This window comes from Heterodontus francisci, chromosome 10, assembly GCF_036365525.1.
Source record: "Heterodontus francisci isolate sHetFra1 chromosome 10, sHetFra1.hap1, whole genome shotgun sequence".
NCBI classification, from domain to species: domain Eukaryota; kingdom Metazoa; phylum Chordata; class Chondrichthyes; order Heterodontiformes; family Heterodontidae; genus Heterodontus; species Heterodontus francisci.
The window spans coordinates 10,707,639-10,730,397 of record NC_090380.1 but is presented as its reverse complement, the minus strand read 5'-3'; the positions used below and the strand labels follow the sequence as shown (position 1 = coordinate 10,730,397).

Below are 22,759 nucleotides of genomic sequence, written 5' to 3'. Positions count from 1 at the left end.
AACAAGAATCTATCTACCTCCGCCTTAAAAATATTTAATGACCCCTCCTCCACCACCTTCTGAGGCAGAGGTCCAAAGTCTCTCAACCCTCTGAGAAGAAATTTCTTCTCATCTCTGTCCTAAAAGGGCGACTCCTAATTTTAAGAATACCCCGAGTTTTGGACTTGCCCACAAGAGGAAACATCCTTTCCACATCCACCTTGTCAAGACGGTTCAGGATCTTATATACTTCAATCAAGTCTCCCCTCACTCTTCTAACCTCCAGTGAAAACAAGCCTAGTCTGTCCAACCTTTCCTCATAAGACAAGATGCTCATTCCAGGTATCAATCTAGTAAAACTCCACTGAACCACCTCCAACGCATTTACATCCTTCTTTAAATAAGGAGACCAAAACTGCGCGCACTATTTGAGATGTAGTCTTACCAATGCCCTGTATAACTGAAGCATTACATCCTTACTTTTATTTTCAGTTCCTCTCATAATAAAGGTAGCACTCCCTTAGCCGTCTTTATGACTTGCCGTACCTGCATACTAACTTCCTGTGATCCGTGCACTAGAACACCTAGATCTCTTTGCACCTCCGGAATTCTGCAGTCGTTCTCTGCTTAAGTAATACTCTGCTTTTTTTATTCTTCCTGCAAAGTGAACAACTTCACATTTTCCCACATTATACTCCATCTGCCAGATTTTTGCCCATTCACTCAACCTATCTATATCGGTCTGCAGTCTTATGTCCTCTTCACAACATACTTTCCTACCTATCTTTGTGTCATCTACAAATTTAACTACCATGCCATCGCTCCCCTCATCTAAGTCATTGATATAAATTGTAAAAAAGTTGAGGCCCTGGCACAGACCTGTGCAGGATTCCACTTATCACATCCTGCCAATCAGAAAAGGACCCATTTAAGATTACTCTCTGTTTTCTGCCAGCCAGTCAATCTTCTATCCATGCTAATATGTTACCCCCTATACCATGAGCTCCTACTTTGCACAATAACCTTTTTAAGTGGCACCTTGTCAAATGCCTTCTGGATATCCAAGTACAACGGGCTCCCCTTTATCCACAGCGCATGCTACTCCTTCAAAACACTCCAATAAATTGGTTAAATATAGAGTCCAGAAACAGGCCCTTCGGCCCATCGTGTCTGTGCCAGCCATCAAATACCAATCTATTCTAATCCCATTTTCCAGCACTTGGCCTTTAGCCTTATATGCTGTAGCGTTTCAAGTACTCATCTAAATACTTAATTGTTGAGGGTTGCTGCCTCTACCGCCCCTTCAGGCAGTGTGTTCCAGATTCCAACCATCCTCTGGGTGAAAAGATTTTTCCTCAAATGCTCTCTAAACCTCCTGCCCCTTACCTTAAGTCTATGCCCCCTGGTTATTGACACCTCCGCTAAGGGAAAAAGTTTCTTCCTATCTACCTTATCAATGCCTTCTGCAAATTTTGATATTAATCCTCCCCCCCCCCCCCCCCCCCCCCAAAACCCAAATCATAGAATAGTACAGCACAGGAGGAGACCATTTGGCAGATTGAGTCTGTGCTGGCTCTTTCCCCATTATCCCTACTGTATTTTCTCCTTTATGTATCCAATTCCCTATGAAGACTACTATTGAATCTGTATCCACCATCCCATCAGGCAATGAATTCCAAATTTCTCGTTGCATAAAAACAAATTTGCATGTCACCCTGGTTCGTTTACCAATCACCTTAAATCTGTGCTCTCTGTTTAGCAACCCTTCAGCCATTGAAAATAGTTTTGTGTTTTCTCTCTCTTTAAACCCTTCATGATTTTAAACACCTGTCAAAACTCCTGCTAGTCGTCTTTGCTCTAAGGAGGACATCCCCAGCTTCTCCACATAACTGTAATCCCTCATCCCTGAAACCATTGTGCAAATCTCTTCTGTACGCTCTCTAAAACCTTCATATCCTTCCTAAAGTGTGGTGCCCAGAATTGGATACAACACTCCACCTGGGGCTGAATTAGTGTGTTATATAGGTTTAGCATAACTTCCTGGCTTCTGTATTCTATGCCTCACAGAAAGCAGTTGAGGCCAAAACATTGTATGTTTTCAAGAAGGCGTTACATATAGCTCTTGGGTTTAAAGGGATCAAAGGATATGGTGGAAAGCGAGAACAGGTTACTGAGTTGGATGATCAGCCATGATCATAATGAATGGCAGAGCAGGCTAGAAGGGCCGAATGGCCTACTCCTATTTTCTGTTTCTATTTATAAAGGCCAGGATCTCAAATGCTTTATTAACTGCTTTTTAAGCTGTCCTGTCACCTTCAAAGCTTTGTCCACAATCACCCAGGTGTCTCTGTTCTTGCACTGACTTTAAAATTGTATCATTATGCATATTTTGTCTCCTTTTTATTCTTAACAAAATGTATCATCCCTTCACACTTTTCTGCATTGAATTTCATCTGCTATGTGTCCACCCATTCTACCAGCCTGTTTGTGCTCTTGAAGTCCATTACTACTTTCTGCAATGTTTGCTACACTTCCAAGTTTTGTCATCTGCAAATTTGGCAACTGTGCCTTGCCCCCCAAGTCCAATTCATTAATGTATATCAAAAACAGCAGTGGTCCTAGCACTGAACCTATGGGGACTCCACTTGGGTATGTAGTAAATAAGAACAGTCCAACTCTGATGGAACACCATTCGCCATGCTTTAAATTCTGAGGAACTTCCTTTTATCATGCTCTTTGCTTCCTCTCCTTCGGCGCAACATCGAGGGCCGAAGGGCCTGTACTGCGCTGTAATGTTCTAATTCTAATTCAAACATCTCTCTATGCGTCTGACCACATAACTCTTCCTTCCACCCAGCATGATCTGATCGGATTTTTTTTTTCTCTTTTGTTTAAAATCTGCAATCCTGTTATGGTTGTGATTTATTTTGTCAACAGCTGGAAAATGGTGGCACTTGGCATAATCCAGAAGCACCAGAGGATTATGGGACGGAAAAGGATAAGTCATATTGTCCATTCTTTCTGAAGACGGGATCCTGCAGATTTGGTGATAGGTGAGTGAAATATTTGGAATAAATGCTAAAATCTGAGTGTAACTAAACAAAGTGCAGCTTTCAAAAAGTCTAGCATGTGTACTTTTTGTTCAAAGCACCCCTGTCAAAGTTACCTACTTGTTTGTACTTGTTAAAGTAATTTCCGGCCCAGATGAAGACTTGCCTTCCTTTCATGGCTATTCTGGTGATGTCACTGACAGGGAAGGGCCGAGTGCTGAAGTGATGCTGTTCGTTTTGTTTGGAGTTGTAAGTTTGGATCAGCCTTGGAATTGATCGAATCTGGCTCACTCTGGCAGGGAATCCTATTGTGTTTGCTGCATACCTTACTGGTATCATGTTTACCAATTGTCAGGAGGCTCTAGATTAACCAGTCTAAGTGATGACACCAACTAAAATAAGTAGTTGTTCTGGGATTTTGGTAGCTGCTCCCTGTTAATGACAGCCACCGAGGGAATGAACCACAGAAGCAGCAAAATTTCTCTTCCTTGCTTCAAAGAAAGGATGAGATTTTTATAGCTCTATTTTTATATATATCGATGTTGGGGACAGCATAACAAAACGCACCCCTCCCCCACCCCACTCCTTTAGATTCTCCCTTTGGTTGCAGAATAGTTCTGGAATGTGCTTTGAAGTTTAGTGCTACAATAAGCTGGTATAAGATGGTTGTAGGTTTAAGTAACAGTTGTATAATTTTAACCCTTGTATTGCTGCTTTTGGGAGGCCACTGTAAAGTTATAATACTGAATAATAAAGTTGGTTGTTTTAGATGGCACCAAATACTAAATGTTAAATCTGAACACAATTTAGTTTGGTGTAACCAAGTAATTTGTGGTGTGATAGAAACTCAGCAAGTGGTGCATGTGATTTAAGATGTAAAATATTTTTAGCATTTGTTTGATCAAATTTTTTTTGGGAAAAGCTTTCTGGATGAAGTAAATGTGATCCATTCGGTTCCCTTGTTTCTTGAAGAATTAAAATGTCAATGATTTGTCTGTCTAGTTTGTTTTAATAGTTTAGCATGCTGGTAATATTGGAACTGCTTTGATGAAGCTGAATTAACCTCAGTAAAGATTCTGTCAAAACGAATGCCTTGAATTCATCAAGACTTGTATTTTCCACTTGTCATTGTAGAAATGATGTGACCTAGAATAGATAAATATCCAGGGTCTGATAGCTTTCACCCTAGGGTATCAAGAGTAACAGGTGGAGAAATTGCAAATGTTTGTAATAATTTTCCCCTTGGATTGTGAAATTATAATTGTCATTCCGTTATTTGAGACAACAGAGAGGGAGAGACAGGAAACTTACAGACCTCTCAATTGGAGGGAATTTGTTGGACTCTATCATCAAGGACAGAGACACTGAGGGTTTGAACAAGTAGGAGCTGATCAGAGAGTTGGTGTGAATTTGTGAAGGGTAGGTTATGTATGACTAAATTCAACTCGCATGGTGGACAGGGGATTGTTTGTGAATGCTTTCCATATAGACTTCCTGAATGCATTTGATAAGGTTCCACACAACGGATTAATAGACAAAATTAGTGTGTACGGAATTGAAGTAAATCATCTGACGTGGTTGAAATATTTGGGAGGTATGAGGTGGAGTGCGATAAAGGGAATGTATTCTGGTGGTATGTAACAAATAGTGTTCCTCGGGCTTCTGTACTGGGACCTCAACTTTTCTTCATAATCAATGAGGGAATAATGAGTTGCATATCCAGGTTTGCAGATGGCACCAAGTTAGGCAAAGTAAGTAGTGCATATGAGAGCAGGAAGTTACAAAGGGAGACTGACAGATTAAGTGAGTAGCAGAAATAGTTCAATGTGGGGAGGTGTCGGGTAATTGACTTTGGACCAAATAAAAATCGCAATATGTTCTAAATAGGGCAAGATCAAGTGGTGTGGAGGAGCAAAGGGATTTGAGGGTTAATGTACACTGAACAATAACAGCTAGTGCACAGGTTTAAGCATAATCAAAACAGCTCATGGAATATTGGTCTTTATCTCAAGGTGGGGCTGGAATGCAAAGGGGTGGAAATTACACTTCAATACAGAGTCCTGTTAGACCACATCTGGGGTACTGTATAGTTCTGGGCACCATAACTCAGGAAGAATAAATTGCCCTTAGATGGCATACAGTACAGATTTACAAAAAGATACCCAGGCTAAAAGAGAGAAATTATGAAGGCAGCTTACATATACTTGGATAGTATTCTCCAGTTTAGAAGTTGGGTAGAGGGGTGACATGATCGAGGTTTACAAAGTTATGAGTGGCATGGACAGAGTGGATAGTCAGAAGCTTTTTCCCAAGGTGGAATAGTCAGTTACTAGGGGACATAGATTTAAAGTGCGAGGGGCAAAGTTTAGAGGGGATGTGCGAGGCAAGTTCTTTACACAGAGGGTGGTGAGTGCCTGGAACTTGCTGCCGGAGAAGGTGGTGGAAGCAGGTACGATAGCGACGTTTAAGAGGCATCTTGACAAATACATGAATATGATGGGAATAGAGGGATATGGACCCCGGAAGGTTTTAGTTTAGACAGGCTTCAAGATCGGCGCAGGCTTGGAGGGCCGAATGGCCTGTTCCTGTGCTGTACTGTTCTTTGATCTATTTGAGATGTCTAATACAATAAAAGTATTTGATAGAGTAGATACGGAGAAGCTATTTACTATGGTAGATGGAATCTGAAACTTGAGAGTATAAAACTAGAGCTAGTCCATTCAGGAGTGAAATCAGGAAGCACTTGTTCATTTTTCTTTCCTCCAAAAGGCTGTGGATTCTGGGGGACAGTTGGAGCTTTCAGGGCTAAGATCAACAGATTGCTATTCGGTAAGGGAATCGAGGAATATGGAGCGAAGGCTGGGGAATGGAGTTGAGGTGCAGATCAGCCATGATCTCATTATATGGTGGAACAAACTCAAGGGGCTGAATGGACTCTTCCTGTTCCTCTGTATATTTGTGTAATCTAGACTGTTATACCTCCACAAAGATGATGCCTGCAAGGGTTCAGTTGCTTACTGATTATACAAACTGACCATGTACGTTAACTCTCCTTTTAAGATGGCACATAGTTGGATCAGATACATCATTCGTTTAGATGTGGAAATTCTCTTGCAATTATTGCTGTTGTCACAAAGGGCTGGTATGAATAACAGAATGGTGCAAATTTCTTCCAAACAGGTGTTCTCGTAAACATGTTTACCCAGCATCAAGTCAGACCCTTCTTATTCGAGCCATGTTTATTACTTTTGGCATGGAGGAAAGTAGACGAGATGACTACGATACAGATTCTGGCCTGGAGCACAGTGAAGAGGACATTTACCAGCAGTTTGTGGAATTCTATGAGGATGTACTGCCTGAATTTAAGAGCATTGGGAAAGTTGTACAATTTAAGGTATTTTATACATTTATTTAATCTACCAAAATACATAGAATTTATACAACAGAAACAGGCCATTTGGCCACTCTCTTTACTTCATCTCACCCTATCAACATTTCCTATTCCTTTCTCCCTCATGTGTTTATTTAGTTTCCCCTTAAATGCTGTTTGCCTCAATTGTTCCACGTGGTGACGAGTTCCACATTCTAACTGCATTCTGGTCAAGGAACTGTCTCCTGAATTTCTTATTGGATATATTTGTGATTATCTTATATTTATGGCCCCTATTTTTGGACTCCCCACACCAGTGGAAACATCCTCTCAGGTGTACCCGAGTGAACCCACTCGTAATTAGGTCACCTCTCAGCCTTCGCTTTTCTAGCCAAAAGAGGCCCAGCCTGTTCAGTCTTTCCTGATAGTTATAACTCCTCAGTTCTGGTATCATCCTTGTAAAGCTTTTATCTGCACTTTCTCCATAGCTTCTATATCCTTTTTGTAATATGGAGACTAGAACTGTGTACAGTAATCTAAAGTGTTGTCTAACCAAGACTAGATGCAAGTTTGACGTAACTTGGCAAAGGAGGTGACCGTGCGGCCCATTGAGTCTGTACCAGCTCTCTGCAGAGTAATCTGGTCATTCTCAATCCCCGCTCTATCCCTGTAGCCCTCCTTTAGTGTATTAAAATCTGTCTTTTTTTTCACTGGTGTATGGCTCAGTAGTGCTGAGTTTCTTGCAACTTTTTCAGGAATTTATCTCTTCTGCTTGGCTAGAGGATAATTGCGCATTGATGGAGAAGCATTAGATTTATTCCTGTGACTTCAAGTATAACTTATTTTTCTCTCCAGTAGGTACAAACAACCTTTGTGGTATGGGAAGTAATTGAAATCTTCAGCTGACGTAGAGTTGCGTTCACCCAACAAATGGGTTGACCCTGCTCTCGTTCAACCTTTGGTGCTGCTAGGGATCGTCAGCTACAGGGCTACTCTCTGTGCTGCATTTAACTATAAGCCCAGTGCTAAAGGAGCAGGCACCAATTATTTGAATTGTCTTTCACATTAAGTTGTGAGGTATTTGGACAACTCTTATTTGCTGTAATATGTTCTAAAGTTTAAGTATTCCCAGATTTGTTTAAGATGTTAACTGTAGAAAAGTTCCAGTTTGCAATTATATACCTTGATTTGCAATTTACTTGGTGAGTGTCGATATTGAACTAAAGCAAATTCTATATTCATATTTAAGTAACCCAGCTGTGCAGAAGTGACATTATTCATTGCTTTCAGACAATCCCAGTTTCAGGAAAGTGTCTTGTTCTGGGCTTTCCTTTTAAAAAGGTTTTTTTTCTACATGGCCTTTAGCTCTGATTTCCAAAACTAAGATTGGTGAATTAGTATGTCTCATTTAAGCACTGGCCCTTAACAGATAAAAGGGAGGTAAACATTTTGATAAGCCAAAATGTTTGATATGCTACTTAATATGGTATAGTTTCAAATTTCAAATGCATAAAACTGCACTATTCATTCATTTTCCAGGTTAGTTGCAATTATGAGCCACATCTTCGAGGAAATGTGTACATCCAATATCAAAAGTAAGTCTGTATTTTCTACACTGTTCTGCACTTTGAGTTAAAGAGCTTGCATTTATTCAGTGTCTTTCGTGTAGTCACCATTAACTAAGCAATTTGTGTACAGCAAGGGCTCATAGACAACACTGACATAAATCACCAATTAGCTGAGGTATAAATGTATAAATATAGATGCTGGGAGACCTCCCTTGTTCCTTTTACAAATAGTAAACAGGATCTTTTATGTCCGTGTGAGCAGGCAGATTGGACCTTAGTTTAATGTCTTGTCTGAAATATGTCACCCCAGAACAGTGCAGCACTTGCTCTTTACTGCACTGGGAGTGTCAGCTCAGGTTTTGTCCAGTGGTACCTGGAATAGGACTTGATTTTTGATTCAAGAGGGGAGACGAGCTGATAAACTGCAGCTTGGAAAGTCACCCTACCTTTTTCTAAAGCGGGGAGGTATGAGACATAAATCTTTTGAATTGCGTGCATATTTTCCTCTTTTGGTCATGTCCCACTCCTCCATTTTGCTCTCCCCACTACCACACCCCAGCCTTTGTCAATACTTCTCCTTAATGATTGGTTGCTAGTTCGTTCCCTGCTGTGCTGCTGTGCATCTCACTGTTTCCTCTCTCCATTCAGTATCTATCCCCAGATCAGTAACATACCTTGAGGATATGAAACTCCATATTTTGTCGCTCTGCTGGAGTGTAACCTGTTGTAAATTCTTTCATGGGATGTGGGCGTCGCTGGCTAGGCCAGCATTTATTGCCCATCCCTAATTGCCCTTGAGAAGGTGGTGGTGAGCTGCCTTCTTGAACTGCTGCAGGTCGGGTAGGTACACCCACTGTGCTGTTAGGGCTGTTATGTCCTTTAGGGCTCCGTCAGTAGTGGTGCTACCCAGCCACTCTTGGTGATGGACGTTGAAGTCCCTCACCCAGAGTATATTCTGCTCCCTTGCCACACTCAGTGCTTCCTCCAAGTACTGTTCAACATGGAGGAGTACTGAGTCATCAGCTGAGGGAGGGCAGTAGGTGGTAATCAGCAGGAGTTTTCCTTACCCATGTTTGACTTGATGCCAAGAGACTTCATGGGGTCCAGAGTCGATCTTGAGGACTCCCAGGGCAACTCCCTCCCTACTATATACCACTGTGCCGCCACCTCTGCTGGATCTGTTCTGCCGGTGGGACAGGACATACCCGGGGATAGTGATGGCAGTGTCTGGGACATTGTCTGTAAGGTATGATTCCGTGAGTATAACTGTCGGGCTGTTGCTTGACTAGTCTGTGGTACAGTTCTCTCAATTTTGGCACAAGCCCCCAGATGTTAGGAAAACTTTGCAGGGTCGACAGGGCTGGGTTTGCTGTTGTCGTTTCCAGTGTCTAGATCTATGCGGGTGGTCCGTCCGGTTTTATTCCTTTTTATTGACTTGGTCGCAGTTAGATACAACTAAGAGGCTTGCTAGGCCGTTTCAGAGGGCATGTAAGAGTCAACCACATTGTTGTGGGTCTGGAGTCGCATGTCGGCCAGACCAGGTAAGGACAGCAGATTTCCTTCCCTGAAGGACATTAGTGAACCAGATGGGTTTTTACAACAATCGACAATGGTTTCATAGCCATCATTAATTCCATACTTATTAATTGAATTCAAATTCCACCTTCTGCTGTGGTTGGATTCGAACCCATGTCCCCAGAGCAATACCCTGGGTCTGTGGGTTACTAGTCCAGTGACTATACCACTTCGCCACCGCCTCCCCTGCTATAAAGTATCAGTAGATCTCATAAATTGAAATGTATCTGTGGTCACTCTTTGGTAACACCTGATTGCTTGTGGTTTGCTGTAGAGAGGAGGAATGCCAGCAGGCCTTCGCACTGTTCAATGGGCGTTGGTACGCGGGGAAACAGTTGCAGTGTGAATTTTCACCTGTGACTCGATGGAAGACAGCAATATGTGGTTTGTTCTGATTGTATTTTTCATTTGTAATTTCAATATGTCTATACTTATTGGTTTAGCTAATCTGGGTGTTTGATTATTGCACATCTGTAATGTCCAAATTTTAATCTAGCCTCTGCTATACAGTATATTAATGCAGGAACCAGTGTCTTCGCAGGGAGGTTTGGGCAGGATTTAAATTAATGTGACAGTGGGCTGGGGACTAGGATGTAACATTAGGAAGGATAAACAAGGTGCACAAAGAATTGGAAGAGACAGATAGCACTAAAGTAAGAAATGATGAGGTATTAGGTGGGGTCAGAGTAAGAGGAAATACAGTAAATCTAATTCAGATTTACAGTGCATGTATGTGAATTCAAAGAGCGTGGGAAGATGTGGCAATAACGGAGACCTGGCTCAAATAGGGGCAGGACTGGGCACTGAAATATCCCTAAAAACAAGGTATTCAGGAAAGAAAGGAGGAGGGGTGGCAATATTGATTAAGGAAAATATTATAGTGCTGAAGAGAGAGGATGTTCTAGAGGGGTCAAGGACAAAATCTATTTGGTTAGAGCTAAGAAACAATAGAAAGTATCGTTAGATTGCTGGGTGTATTCTATAGGCCACCAATTGGGAAAGATATAGAGGAACGAATTTCTAAGGAAATTAAAGAGAAGTGCAAGAACTATAGAGAAGTGATAATGGGGGATTTCATTTATCTTGATATAAAATGGGATAGCAATAGTGTAAAGGACAGAGAGAGGAAAGAGCTTCTGAAGTGTTCAGGAGAATTTCCTTGATCAGTATGTTTCTGACCCAACAAAGAAGGGAGGCATTGCTGGGTCTGGGAATGAGCTGGGTCAGATGGATAAAGTCTTAGGGGACAGTGATCATAGTATCGTAAGATTTAGGTTAGCTATGGAAAAGAACCAAGAGCAATCCAGAGTAAAAATAATTAATTGGGTTGAAAACTGATCTGGCCCGGGTAAATTGGAATCAAAGATTGGTAGGCAAAACAGTAACGGAACAATGGGCTGCCTTTAAAGAGGAGATAGTTCAGGTACAGTCGAAGTCAAGATGCATTCCCACATTGGGGAAAGGTAGGGCAAGCAAAGCCAAAGCTCCCTGGATGACAAAAGAGATAGAGAGTAAGGTGAAGCAGAAAAAGGGAGCATTTGACAGATGTCAGGTTGCTAATACAAGTGAGAACCAGGCTGAATATAGGAAGTTCAGAGGGGAAGTGAAAAAGGAAATGAGAGGCGAAGAGACTGGCAGCTAACATAAGAGAATCTAAAATTCTTCTATAGGCATATAGTGTTACAGAGAGGAGAGAAATGGTGTGGGTGACCTACTTTTTAACCTCTCAACTGACTGCAGATAATGTTTTTAAAACAAAAAAGCGTTTTAGTTCGAGTGTTTTAAGGGTCAAATAAACAGACAAATGACGCGTTTTCTCATTTTTTAAAAGAAAGATTAAATAATACCCAGAAATGCTCGCAACCTCACCCCCTCTCACAGGCATGCACATGCGCGCACACAAGAACAGATAGAGATTGGAGGATAGCATGCATGTAAGTCTGGTGGTTCTAAAAAGAATTCACTTTGAAACCACCTTGGTTTTCCAGGAGGAATCTTTAACAGGGTTGCAGGCCTGGCTGGCGTTCCCTGTCTTGCTTCACTTGAGTATTGCAGATTCCTTCATTTTGAGACTCAGTCAAAGTCGGTGGACAATCTTGTTGAAAACTCCCCATCTGTGAAATTTTTAACTTTAGCTTTCGAGTCTCTGCCTCGGTGGTTTAAAGATGTTACAGGCAGGGTCTTGGTCTTGCTGGAATGGATGTCTCCGCTTCCTCACTGGCTGGCCTTTTCTCTGTCTCTGAGAAATATAATTTTCAGAAAAATCCTCATCAGGCTGGGTTTTGGTCAGGTGACCAAAAAATGCTCTCCCCTGGTGTCCATTCAGCGTCTTTGAACGCGGGGCCATTGTTACACAATGGAATTGGAATGTGGTTTATCTCGAGTGTTATTTCCCATCTATTATCTTGACTTTGCATATAGAGTCGCTTTGTCTGTGAAGTCTTTGTCAGTCCAATTTCTGAAGGTAGGAGCCATTTAGTTTGAATGGCCTGTTTAACATTTTAATATGCCTTCCCTGGAGCTAGTCCGGACGCGATGATGAGTTTAGTCTTCAACAGTCATGATGTATATTTGCAGTACAGGAGGGGTCACCTGACCTCTTACTCCATCTTGTTTGCAGCAAAATGTGTCTTTTTGGGGGAGTTTAATTCACCAGTTCATTTTTATAGTTCATGATTGCTGTAGTTCACTTTAGTTCATCACTGTTCCTTTCGTGTGCGTGACAATAGTCAAAGGGTAATAAGAGGAGGAGGGGTGGGGCTAATTAGGGACCAAAAAGGGGATTTGCACATTGAGGCAGAGGGCATGGCTGAAGTACTAAATGAATACCTTACATCTGTCTTTATCAAAGAAGATGCTGCCGAAGTCATAGTGAAGGAGGAGATAGTTGAGACACTGGATGGGCTAAAAGGCTGGCTGTACTTAAGTTGATAAGTCACCAGAACCAGATGGGATGTATTCGAGGATACTGAGAGAAGTAAGGACAGAAATTAGGGAGATATTGGCCATAATCCTCCTTAGATTACAGGAGTGGTGCCAAAGGACTGGAGAATTGCAGATATTACACCCTTGTTCAAAACATAATGCAAGGACAAGCCCAGAAACTAAAGGCCAGACAGTTTAACCTTGGTGGTAAATCTGTAGAAACAATAATCCGGGACAAAAATTAAGTCACTTGGACAAGGATGGATTAATTAAAGCCAATGCGAGTTTGTTAAAGGTGAATCATATTTAACATACTTGAGTGTTTTGATGAGGTGACAGAGTTGATGTGGATAATGAGGTTGATGTGTGTATAGACTTCTAAAAGATGTTTGCTAACAGGCCTATTATGTGGCACTTGATTAAAGTTGAGGTCATGGAATTAAAGGGGTAGTGGCAGCATGGATATGAAGATGGCTGTGAAACAGGAAACCGTAGTGGTAAATGGTTGTTTTTCGGGTGGGAGGACAGTACGTAGTGGGGGTCCCCAGGGGTTGATATTAGGACCATTGCTTTTCTTGATGTATATCAATGACTTAGACTTGGGTGTACAGGGCACAATTTCAAATTTTTCCACAAAACCTGGAAGTATTGTGAACTGTGGGGAGGATAATAGACTTCAAGAGGACATAGGCTGGTTGAATGGGTGGACACAGGGCAGATAACGCAGGGAAGTGTGAAGTGATACATTTTGGTAGGAAGAATGAGGAGAGGTAATATAAAATGGTACAATGCAAAACTGGTTTGGCCTCAGCTGAGTATTGTGTCCAATTCTGGGCACCGCACTTTAGGAAGGATGTAACTGCTTTAGAGAGGGTACAGAAAAGATTCATGAATGGTTCCAAGATGAGGAACTTTAGTTATGTGGATAGGTTGGAAAAGCTGGGTCTGTTGTCCTTGGAGAAGAGAAGATTAGAAGGAGATTGGATAAAGGTGTTCAAAGTTATGAGAGTCTGGACAGAGTAGATGGAGATAAACTGTTCCCATTGGCACAAGGATCCAGAACCAGAGGACACTGATTTTAAAGTGATGGACAAAAAAACAAAGGTGACACAAGACATTTTTTAAGCAGCGAGTGGTTAGGATCTAGAATGCTCTGTCTGAAAGCCTGGTGGAGGCAGAGGCGATCCTGGCTTTCAAAGGGGGAAAAAATGTGCAAGTCTACAGGGAAGGGCGGGGAAGCGGGATTAGCTAAATTGCTCTTGGAGAAATGGCATGGACACAATGGGCCGAATGGCCGCTTTCTGTGCTGTAACCATTCTATGATTTAACTTTGCTGCATGGATTCTGCCAATCCGTCTAGCTTGCTGAGTTAATGGCCACTAGTTTCTAGTATGTTTCCAGGGAGGTTTCAGTTTCGTGAGTTAACGCTTGGCTGGTACATTTTGGAATTAGTTGATTGCTAGTTGAATGGTACCAGGAGTCAGTGACGTTTTGTAAAGATTTTATTAATTCTCTCAACAGGACTTTATGAAAGACGCAAGTGCCCCAGAGGGAAACACTGCAATTTTCTTCACGTGTTCAGGAATCCTAACAGCGAGTTCTGGGAGGCTGACCGAGACCTTTACATATCACCAGATAGAACAAAATCCTATTCTAATAAACATATTGAGAGGCGAGAAAGAACAAGCTATCGTCATGATTACCACAGTCGATCTAGGAGGCGGTATAGCTGTAGTCCAGACAAGATGCAGAGAAGATCTGGAGAGTCTGAAAGGAAAAGAAAGAGAAGCAGGAGCAGAGATAGGAAACGCTCGCAGAGGTCCAGAAGTAGGAGTCAGGATAGAAGGAGGTCACGAAGCAGAGAGAGGTATCGCAGAAGCAGGAGTAAAGAAAGAAGAAGATCACAGAGGTCTCGAAGCATAAGTCAAGATCGAAGGAGATCGAGAAGCAGAGATGGAAGTAAATGTAGGTCAAGGAGCAGAAGTGAAGAGCGGTCACTGAGTAGAAGTAAATCTAGATCCAGGAGTAGAAGTAAAGGGCGAAGCCGAGACAGATTTGATAGCAAGGGCTTGGAGACTGAGAGCTCACGGAGCAGAAGTAAAAGTAAACCAAGATCCAGAAGTAGAAGTCCACACGGGTGGAACAGGAAAAGTAAAAGAGAGTCACAATACAAAAGAAGCAAAAAGAAAGCAAAGAGAGAGAAGAAAGCCAAGAACAGGTCTGAAAGCAAATCTAAAGATGCCAAAACAAAAAGACCAGAAAGTGATCCCAGAAACTCTCCAGCTAGTTCAATAGGGAAGGACACACAAGGCACTATGGATAATCCGGAAACAAGAAGCCTTTCCACTTCTCCAAGTACAAAGAGCTCTGCAAGCGATTCAACCGTGCCTGCCAAACTAGAAGACCCAACAGAAACAGAAGCTGTAGATGTGTGAAGGTAACTTTTTTCTTACATTGAGAATTGCCAAAGGAGATAAAAATATTGGAGGAGTAACTTAGCATTGTTAACCGAAATGCTACAGTACTGTCCATCTTGTGGGGAGTCAGAAAATTGGGACTTTGGGGGAGGCAGGCGACTCGGCTCAGGAAACTGCGACGGGGGCTAGACTGACAGGATGGGGATTAGGTGATACAGGGGATTGAGGGTTGGTTGCTTGGGTGGGGAAGATGGAGAAATAACAGGATTAGGAGCTTCAGTGGGGATGACAGAGGACTGGTGGATGGGATTGTATGGACACAGATCGGCATCAGCAAGATGGTGAATGGCAGAGCAAGGAAAGGGGAGAGTGGGAACAGGACTGAAAGGAGCAGACAGTAAAAGAGAGCGGTACTGAGAGGAGCAGACAATAAAGGAGTGTGGAGCGGGAATGAGAGAGGAGCACACAGCAAAGGGGAGTGGGAATGAGAGGGGAGCAGACAGTAAAGGGTGGAGTGGGACTGAGGAGCAGACAGTTAAGGGGAGTGGGAATGAGAGGGGAGCAGACAGTAAAGGATGGAGTGGAAGTGAGACTGAGAGGAGCAAACAGTAAAGGAGAGTGGGAGCGGGACTGAGGAGCAAACAGTAAAGGATGGAGTGGGAGCGGGACGGAGAGGAGCAGACATTAAAGGAGAGTGGAAGTGAGACTCAGAGGAGCAGACAGTAAAGGAGAGAGTGGGAATGGAACTGAGAGGAGCAGACAGTAAAGGAGAGAGTGGGAGTGGGACTGAGGAGCAGACAGTAAAAGGGAGAGTGGGAGCAGGACAGAGAGGAGCAGACATTAAAGGGGTGAGTGGGAGTGGGACAGAGGAGCAGACAAATAAAGGGGAGAGTGGGAGTGGGACAGAGGAGCAGACAGTAAAGGGGAGTGGGGGAATGGGACTGAGGAGTAGACAGTAAAGGGGTGAGTGGGAGTGGGACAGAGGAGCAGACAGTAAAGGAGAATGGGGGAACAAGACTGAGAGGAGCAGACAGGAAAGGGGAGAGTGGGAACGGGACTGAGAAGAGCAGACAGTAAAGGAGAGAGTGGGAGTGTGATTGAGGAGGAGCAGACAGTAAAGGAGAGAGTGGGAGTGGGACTGAGAGGAGCAGACAGTAAAGGGGAGAGTGGGAGTGGGACGGAGAGGAGCAGACAGTAAAGGGGAGAGTGGGAGTGGGTCTGAGGAGCAGACAGTAAAGGAGAGAGTGGGAGTTGGACAAAGGAGCAGACAGTGAAGGAGAGAGTGGGAGTGGGACTGAGGAGCAGCCAGTAAAGGGGAGCGTAGGAGCGGGACTGAGCAGCAGATGGTAAAGGGGGGAGTGGGAGCGGGACTGAGAGAGGAGCAGACAGTAAAGGAGAGAGTGGGAGCGGGACAGAGAGGAGCAGACAGTAAAGGAGAGAGTGGGAGTGGGACAGAGGAGCAGACAGTAAAGGGGAGAGTGGGAGCGGGACAGATGAGCAGACAGTAAAGGAGAGTGGGGGAACGGGACTGAGGAGCAGACAGTAAAGGAGAGAGTGGGAGTGCGATTGAGGGGGAGCTGACAGTAAAGGGGAGGGTGGGAGCAGGACAGAGAGGGGCAGACAGTAAAGTAGAGAGTGGGAGCAGGACTGAGAGGAGCAGACAGTAGAGAGTGAAACCCCTAAGGGCCTATGGGTAAATAGTGAAAAATTGTTTCCCCTGCTGGGGGAATGGTGGAAATGGATACAGATCAATGCATTCTCATTGTGGAAGGGGGGTTGCTCGCCCTGATTTTACACTGCAAGATTTAGCAGTTGATGCCAGGCTAGGAGAGGAGGAAAGCAGTGTGTGGCACTGCCCCATACCTTAGCTCTGTCTCTGGGCAGCAAACTCCAGAAGCAACCCCAACCTCAAGCCTAACTGGCTATCCTGAGGCTGGGAATCTTTTATTCAGTAACATTTATTATCATTTTTTGAAAGTAGTCTCGTATTCCTTCACGTATACTCGTTTTTAAATGTTGGGAGGATGAAGGGTCACAAAAGTAAAAGCCCATAGGATACAGGGGAATGTGGTGAGTTGATTCAGTGACAGTAATCAGTGGGTAATGGTTGACAGATATTTCAGCGAACGGAAAATGGTTTCCAGTGGCGTTTCACAGGGCTCAGTGTTGGGTCCCTTGCTGTTTGTACTATATAATCAATGATTTGGACTTAAATGTGGGAGGTATGATTGGGAAATTTGCAGCCTACACAAAAATTGGCCATGTAGTTGATGGTGAAGAGGATAGCTGTAGACTCCAGAAAGATATCAATGGTTTGGTTGATGGGCAGAAAAGCGGCAAATGGAATTCAATCCAGAAAGTGTGAGGTAAAGGGCAAACAAAGCGATGGGAGAATATTGAGGGGTAGAGGAGGTGCAAGACCTTGGAGTGCATGTTCACAGGTCCCTGAAGGTGGTAGGACAGGTAGAGAGAGTGGTGAAGGTGGCATTTGGAATGCTTTCCTTTATTGGCTTAGGTATAGAATCCAAAAGCAGGGATGTAATGCTGGAACTGTATAAAACGCTGGTTAGGCCACAGCTGGAGTATTGTGTACAGTTCTGGTCACCACATTACAGAAAGGACATAATTGCTCTGGAGAGAGTACAGAGGAGATTTACAAGTTGCCAGGGCTTGAAAATTGCAGCTATGAATAAAGTTTGGATAGGCTAGGGTTGTTTTTCTTAGAATAGAGGCTGAGGGGGTGTATTATTTGAGGTGTACAAAATTGAGGGACCAAGACAGAGTAGACAGGATAGAAGGTACCTTAGATAGATAGACAGAAGGACCTGTTTGCCATAGCGGAGAGGTCAATTATCAGGGGGCATAGATTTAAGGTAGAAGGATTAGCGGGGACATGAGGAAAACTTTTTCACCCAGAGGGTGGTGGGTGTCTGGAATTCACTGCCCGGATCGGTGGCGGAGGCAGAAACCCTCAACTCATTTCAAAGGTACCTGGGCCTGCACCTGAAGTACTGTAACCTGCAAGGCTACGGGCCATGTGCTGGAATGTGGGATTAGAATGGGCAGCTAGATTTTTCAGCCAGCACAGACACGATGGGCTGAATGGCCTATTTCTATGCCATATCATTTCTAGGGTTCTATCATTGTTTTCTCAATCATGTAGTTTGAATAGATTTATTTTATATCTCTCATAGCCTGCCTAGAAAGTCCAATCAGTTTTAGCTCTGCTTTGTTTTGTTGAGTCCAGGTGTAAATTGTTTTTTGGAATAGAAGATAAAATTCTGGATCCCACTGTACACTAAGTTGGAGTAGCATCACTCTGCACTCGTAGGCTCCCTCCCTTTTTAATATGGAGGAGGAAGAAAAGGAAAAGGTGTTTCTTTAAACACACACATCAGGAACAGGCTGAGTTAAATGAAGTTGAGCCCACTCCTTGAAGCGCAATCCGGAGAGGGATGGAAGCAGAAATGTCAACAAATAATTGGTCGCCTGCTGTCCATCGAGAGACAGCTCGTTCAACCTTACACTGTTAACAGGTGGGGTGCTGGAAAATGCGGCAGGACCCAGTTACTCTTCAGCTTTTAATAAAAGACCTTGATTCTGGTGTTAGGAGCTGCAATTATGAAGTTTGTAGATGATACAAGACTTGGCAATGTAGCAGTGAAGAAGATACTTATAGGCTTCAGAGTAATAGACAGAATGGTGAATTGGACAGGAGCATGGCAGATGGAGTTCAATACGGTGTGAGGTAATCAATGCACTTATTTTCCTTTCATGGGATGTGGGCATCGCTGGCAAGGCCAACATTTGTTGCTCATCCCTGATTGCCCTTGAGCCAATTGGCTTGCTTGACCCATTTCAGAGGGCAGTTGAGAGTCAACCACATTGCTGTTGGTCTGGAGTCACATGTAGGCCAAGCCAGGTAAAGGCTGCAGATTTCCTTCCCTAAAGGATATTAGTGAACCAGATGGGTTTTTATGACAATTGATAGTTTCATGGCACCATTACTGAGATTAGTTTTCAATTCCAGATTTTTATTTATTTGTTGAATTTAATAATTAATTGAATTTAAATTCCAGCAGCTACTGTGGTGGGATTTGAACTCATGTCCCCAGGGCATTTGTCCAGGCCTCTAGATTACCAGTTCAGTGGCATTACCACGATGCCACCATCTCCCTGTTAGGAGGAGGACTAATAAGGAAAGACAGTATACTATAAATGGCATGATTTTGAGAAGTGTAGATGAGCAGTGAGACCTTGGTTTCCATATACACACAAATCCTTTAAAGGTGGCACAGCAAGTTGATAAGATGGTTAAAAAAGCATGTTGGTTACTTGGGTTTATAAATAGAGGAATAGAATATAAAAGCAGAGATCATTCTAGAACTTTATCCACCATTGGTTAGGCCTCAGCTGGAATATTGTGAACATTTCTGGGCACCACACTTCAGGAAAGATGTAAAGATTTTGGGAAGGATCCTAAGGGTACCAGGGATGAGGGACTTCAGTCATGAGGAGAGGTTGGAAAAGTTAGGACTGTTCCACTTGTAACAGAGAAGATCAAGTGGTGACCTAATAGAGGTATTCAAGATGGAGATTTTGATAGAGAAAAACTATCTAAACTATTTCCTCTAATGAGGGGGTGAATAACCAGAGGTCCTAATTTAAAATCAATGGCAAAAGATCCAGAGGGGCGATGAGTAATTTTTTTTCATTCAGTTGTCAGGATCTGGAACGCTCTACTTGAAAGGGTGATGAAAGCTGATTCTGTGAAAAACTTTTTAAGGAGGTTGGAGAGATATTTGAGGATGGGGAACTCACAGGGTCATGGAATTAAGCATGGCAGCTCTTTCAAAGAGCCAGCACAGGCATGATGGACCAAATGGCCATCCCCTGTAAGTTTCTATGATTCTGTGAATAAGAACATTTAAATTTTGAAAGACAAGTTGTTAAACATTTTAGTCATCACTTTGAGCAACTCTGATTGTAGAGAAATTGATCAGTGTCAAATCTTTGTACCTTGTGGGAAATAAAATCAAGATCCTGTGCTACCCAGAAAGTAACTTTTTGTTTATCTTTCAGAGTTGTCGCAATCTAAAAGTTTGAAAAATGAAACTACATAGGTCAACTATGGTATCAAGGAGGTGACTCCTCAAGGGACAATGCACAAACTCTATTTACTACTTCTCTGTCATCCTTTATGTACATTTTGTTATATATTTACTTTGAGAATACTGTTAAATGAACTATCCCCAGTTGATAGTCTAGGTAATGTGTTTGAAGTGTTGGTATAAGGTTAATTATGGCTTGGTAGTAATCTATTCCTGATGTAGTCAAACACTATTTTAAATTGTATGTTGACTACAAACTAATCAGGATAACTGTATAGTGTGTAATTGTATTAAGCATTCTATCCAACATGAGACCTTTGCTAATGAGCCATATTGTATATATATATCTAATTTTGTAAAATCAAAATACAGGATTTGAGAAATTTTCTTCAAGTATTTTATATAAATTTTGCATATTCCATTACACCTTTCTCAAACCACACATCACAAAAGGGCATGGTGTATTACATTAAGCTGATTCCTGCTTTAGCAGTTTTTTGAAAAGTTAAATCCTGTTGATATATGATGGTCTGTTGGGAGACTAGGATTGTTCTCCGAGCAGAAAAAGTTAAGGTGGGTGTTCAAAATTATGTTTTTTATTTCTTCATGGAATTTGAGTGTCGCTGACCAGACCTGCATTGATTGCCTATCCCTAATTGCCCCTGAGAAGGTGGTGGTGAGCTGCCTTCATTGAACTCCTGTGGTCTGTGTGGTGTAGGTATTCCCATAGTGCTGTTAGGGACTGAGTTCCAGGATTTTGACGCACGACAATATTTCCAAGTAAGCATGGTGTGTGATTTGGAAGTGGTGGTGTTCCCATGTGCCTGCTGCCCTTCCAGGTGTTAGAGGTCATTGGTGTAGGAGGTGCTAACAAAGAAGTCTTGTTGATTGATACAGTGCATCTTGTACATGGTATATGGTGTGCTGGTGTTGGAGGGAGTAAATGTTAAGGAGGTGGATGGAGTTCCAATAAGTGGGCTACTTTGTCCTGAATGCGGTCAAACTTCTCGAGTGCTGGAACTGCACTCATCCAGGCAAGTGGAGACTATTCCATCACACTTGCTACTGACAGGTGATAAGTGGTGTGGGTGGCTTCCACTTTCTCCACCTCACAACTGACTTCAATTTTTTTTTAATTGTGCATTTGTCCCTGAGTGTTTTTAGTGTCAAATAAACAGACAAATGACAAGCTTTCTTGCAGGTTTAAAAAAAAACTATTTTATAATTCCCGAAATGGTCGCAACCTTCACCCACTCGCACATTCTCTCACACACATGCATACATGAGAACAGATAGTTGGAGAGAAAAGGGTAGGATGCAATTAAAGTCCAAGGTGATATGAGTTTACAGACTGCTGTTGAGTCTTCTTGGGAGGGAAGTTTTTTTTTAAAGGTGCAGGCCTGGATGTTTGCAGTCTTGAATTTGCTGAGGTGTTATAGGGTTCTAGTGGTTAAACTTAGCCTAAAGTTGGTGTGAATTTGGTTTACTTTCACAGATGGAGTCTCAAAGCCACATTGTAATTTCTCTGCTGTAATGGTTGTTCAGTTCTTGCTCAGCAGGGTTCTTTTGTTTAGCTGGATCTTTCTCAGCCTCTGGCTGGAAAACTGGCTTTCTGTGGTCTTGGTTTGATTTCCCCCTTTCTCCAGATGGATTTTTACCTTAAAAGGTAACCATCACATTTGAATTTCTGTTAGGTGACACATGGCCCTCTCCCCTGCTGTGACTACGCAATGGCCCAGGATAAGGAAACCATTGCTATCATGTCTGAATGGGGACTTCATCCTATTCATTTTGGTTTGGGCTGTGAGTTGGTCTGTCTGCAGAATCCTTTGTTAGTTCTTTATGTAGAAAGGAGTCAATATGCAATGGTGCTCCCTTAAATTTCAATGGGTTCTCCTCAGAGCTTTTTCATATGGTTAATGAGCTTCATCCTCAACAGACGGAAGTGTGTATTGTGGATACAGGAGGGGTCACCTGACCACTACTCCATTTTGACTAACATATTAGTCTAACTGGTCTATAATTCCCTGGTTTTCCTTTCTCTCATTTCTGAAATGTGACAAATGCAATTTTCCAAACTAAAGGAGCAGTTCCCAAATCAAAAGAAATTTGGAAGATTATAGTTCAGCTATCTGTAATGTTCTCACCTACTTCCTTCAAAACATTGGGATGGAAACCATCTGATGCTGAGGATTTGTCACACTCTAGTGCCACTATTTCCTTCATTGCTGTTATTTTGCTTGTTAATTTTGATGAGCTCCAGTTCCCTCGTTCAATATTAGTTTCCTGGGGATGACTGGCCTGCTGATCTCTGCATCAGTATTTAAGTAGGGGAAAAATTATTCAGCGTGTCTACCACTTCTTAATTTCCATGGACAATATCACACCAGTTTCCTGCCACACAATGTAATTGTAAAAAATGCTTGTGTTGCACGTTTTTTTTTCATACTCTCTCCTTGTAGCTTTTACTATCCATTTAGTCACCTTTTGCTGTTCTTTCTCGGTTTCCCATTTACCAGGATCTGCACGCATTTTTGATTTTTTTAAAAATTTGTGTCTGATCCCTTTACTTGTCCACAGCTGTCTTTTTTGGTAAGTAGAGGTTCTGTCATATTAAATTGTTTTTCTGAACATCTTTCACTAATTTGTCATTTCAGCCATTAACTGTTTTTCCCAGTTTACTGTGGACAGTCTCTCTCATCACATTGAATTCAACCTTACTTAATTCTAGAATCTTAGGAGCTGGTTTGTGTTTTCCTTTTGA

General features: G+C 42.5%; 1 protein-coding gene across 1 annotated transcript in view; it reads left to right on the top strand.

Moving 5' to 3' along the window:
- The window catches only part of zrsr2 (zinc finger (CCCH type), RNA-binding motif and serine/arginine rich 2), a 47,531-nt gene extending 24,785 nt beyond the window's left edge, over nucleotides 1–22,746 (top strand). Inside the window, exons 7-12 of the mRNA XM_068041332.1 lie at nucleotides 2,917–3,032; nucleotides 6,210–6,423; nucleotides 7,939–7,994; nucleotides 9,817–9,926; nucleotides 13,989–14,904; nucleotides 19,967–22,746. Of these exons, the coding sequence (XP_067897433.1) occupies nucleotides 2,917–3,032; nucleotides 6,210–6,423; nucleotides 7,939–7,994; nucleotides 9,817–9,926; nucleotides 13,989–14,902 (1,410 nt within the window). The 3' untranslated portion in view covers nucleotides 14,903–14,904; nucleotides 19,967–22,746. The remainder of the gene's footprint in view (nucleotides 1–2,916; nucleotides 3,033–6,209; nucleotides 6,424–7,938; nucleotides 7,995–9,816; nucleotides 9,927–13,988; nucleotides 14,905–19,966) is intronic.
- The last annotated feature ends 13 nt before the right edge of the window (nucleotides 22,747–22,759 follow it).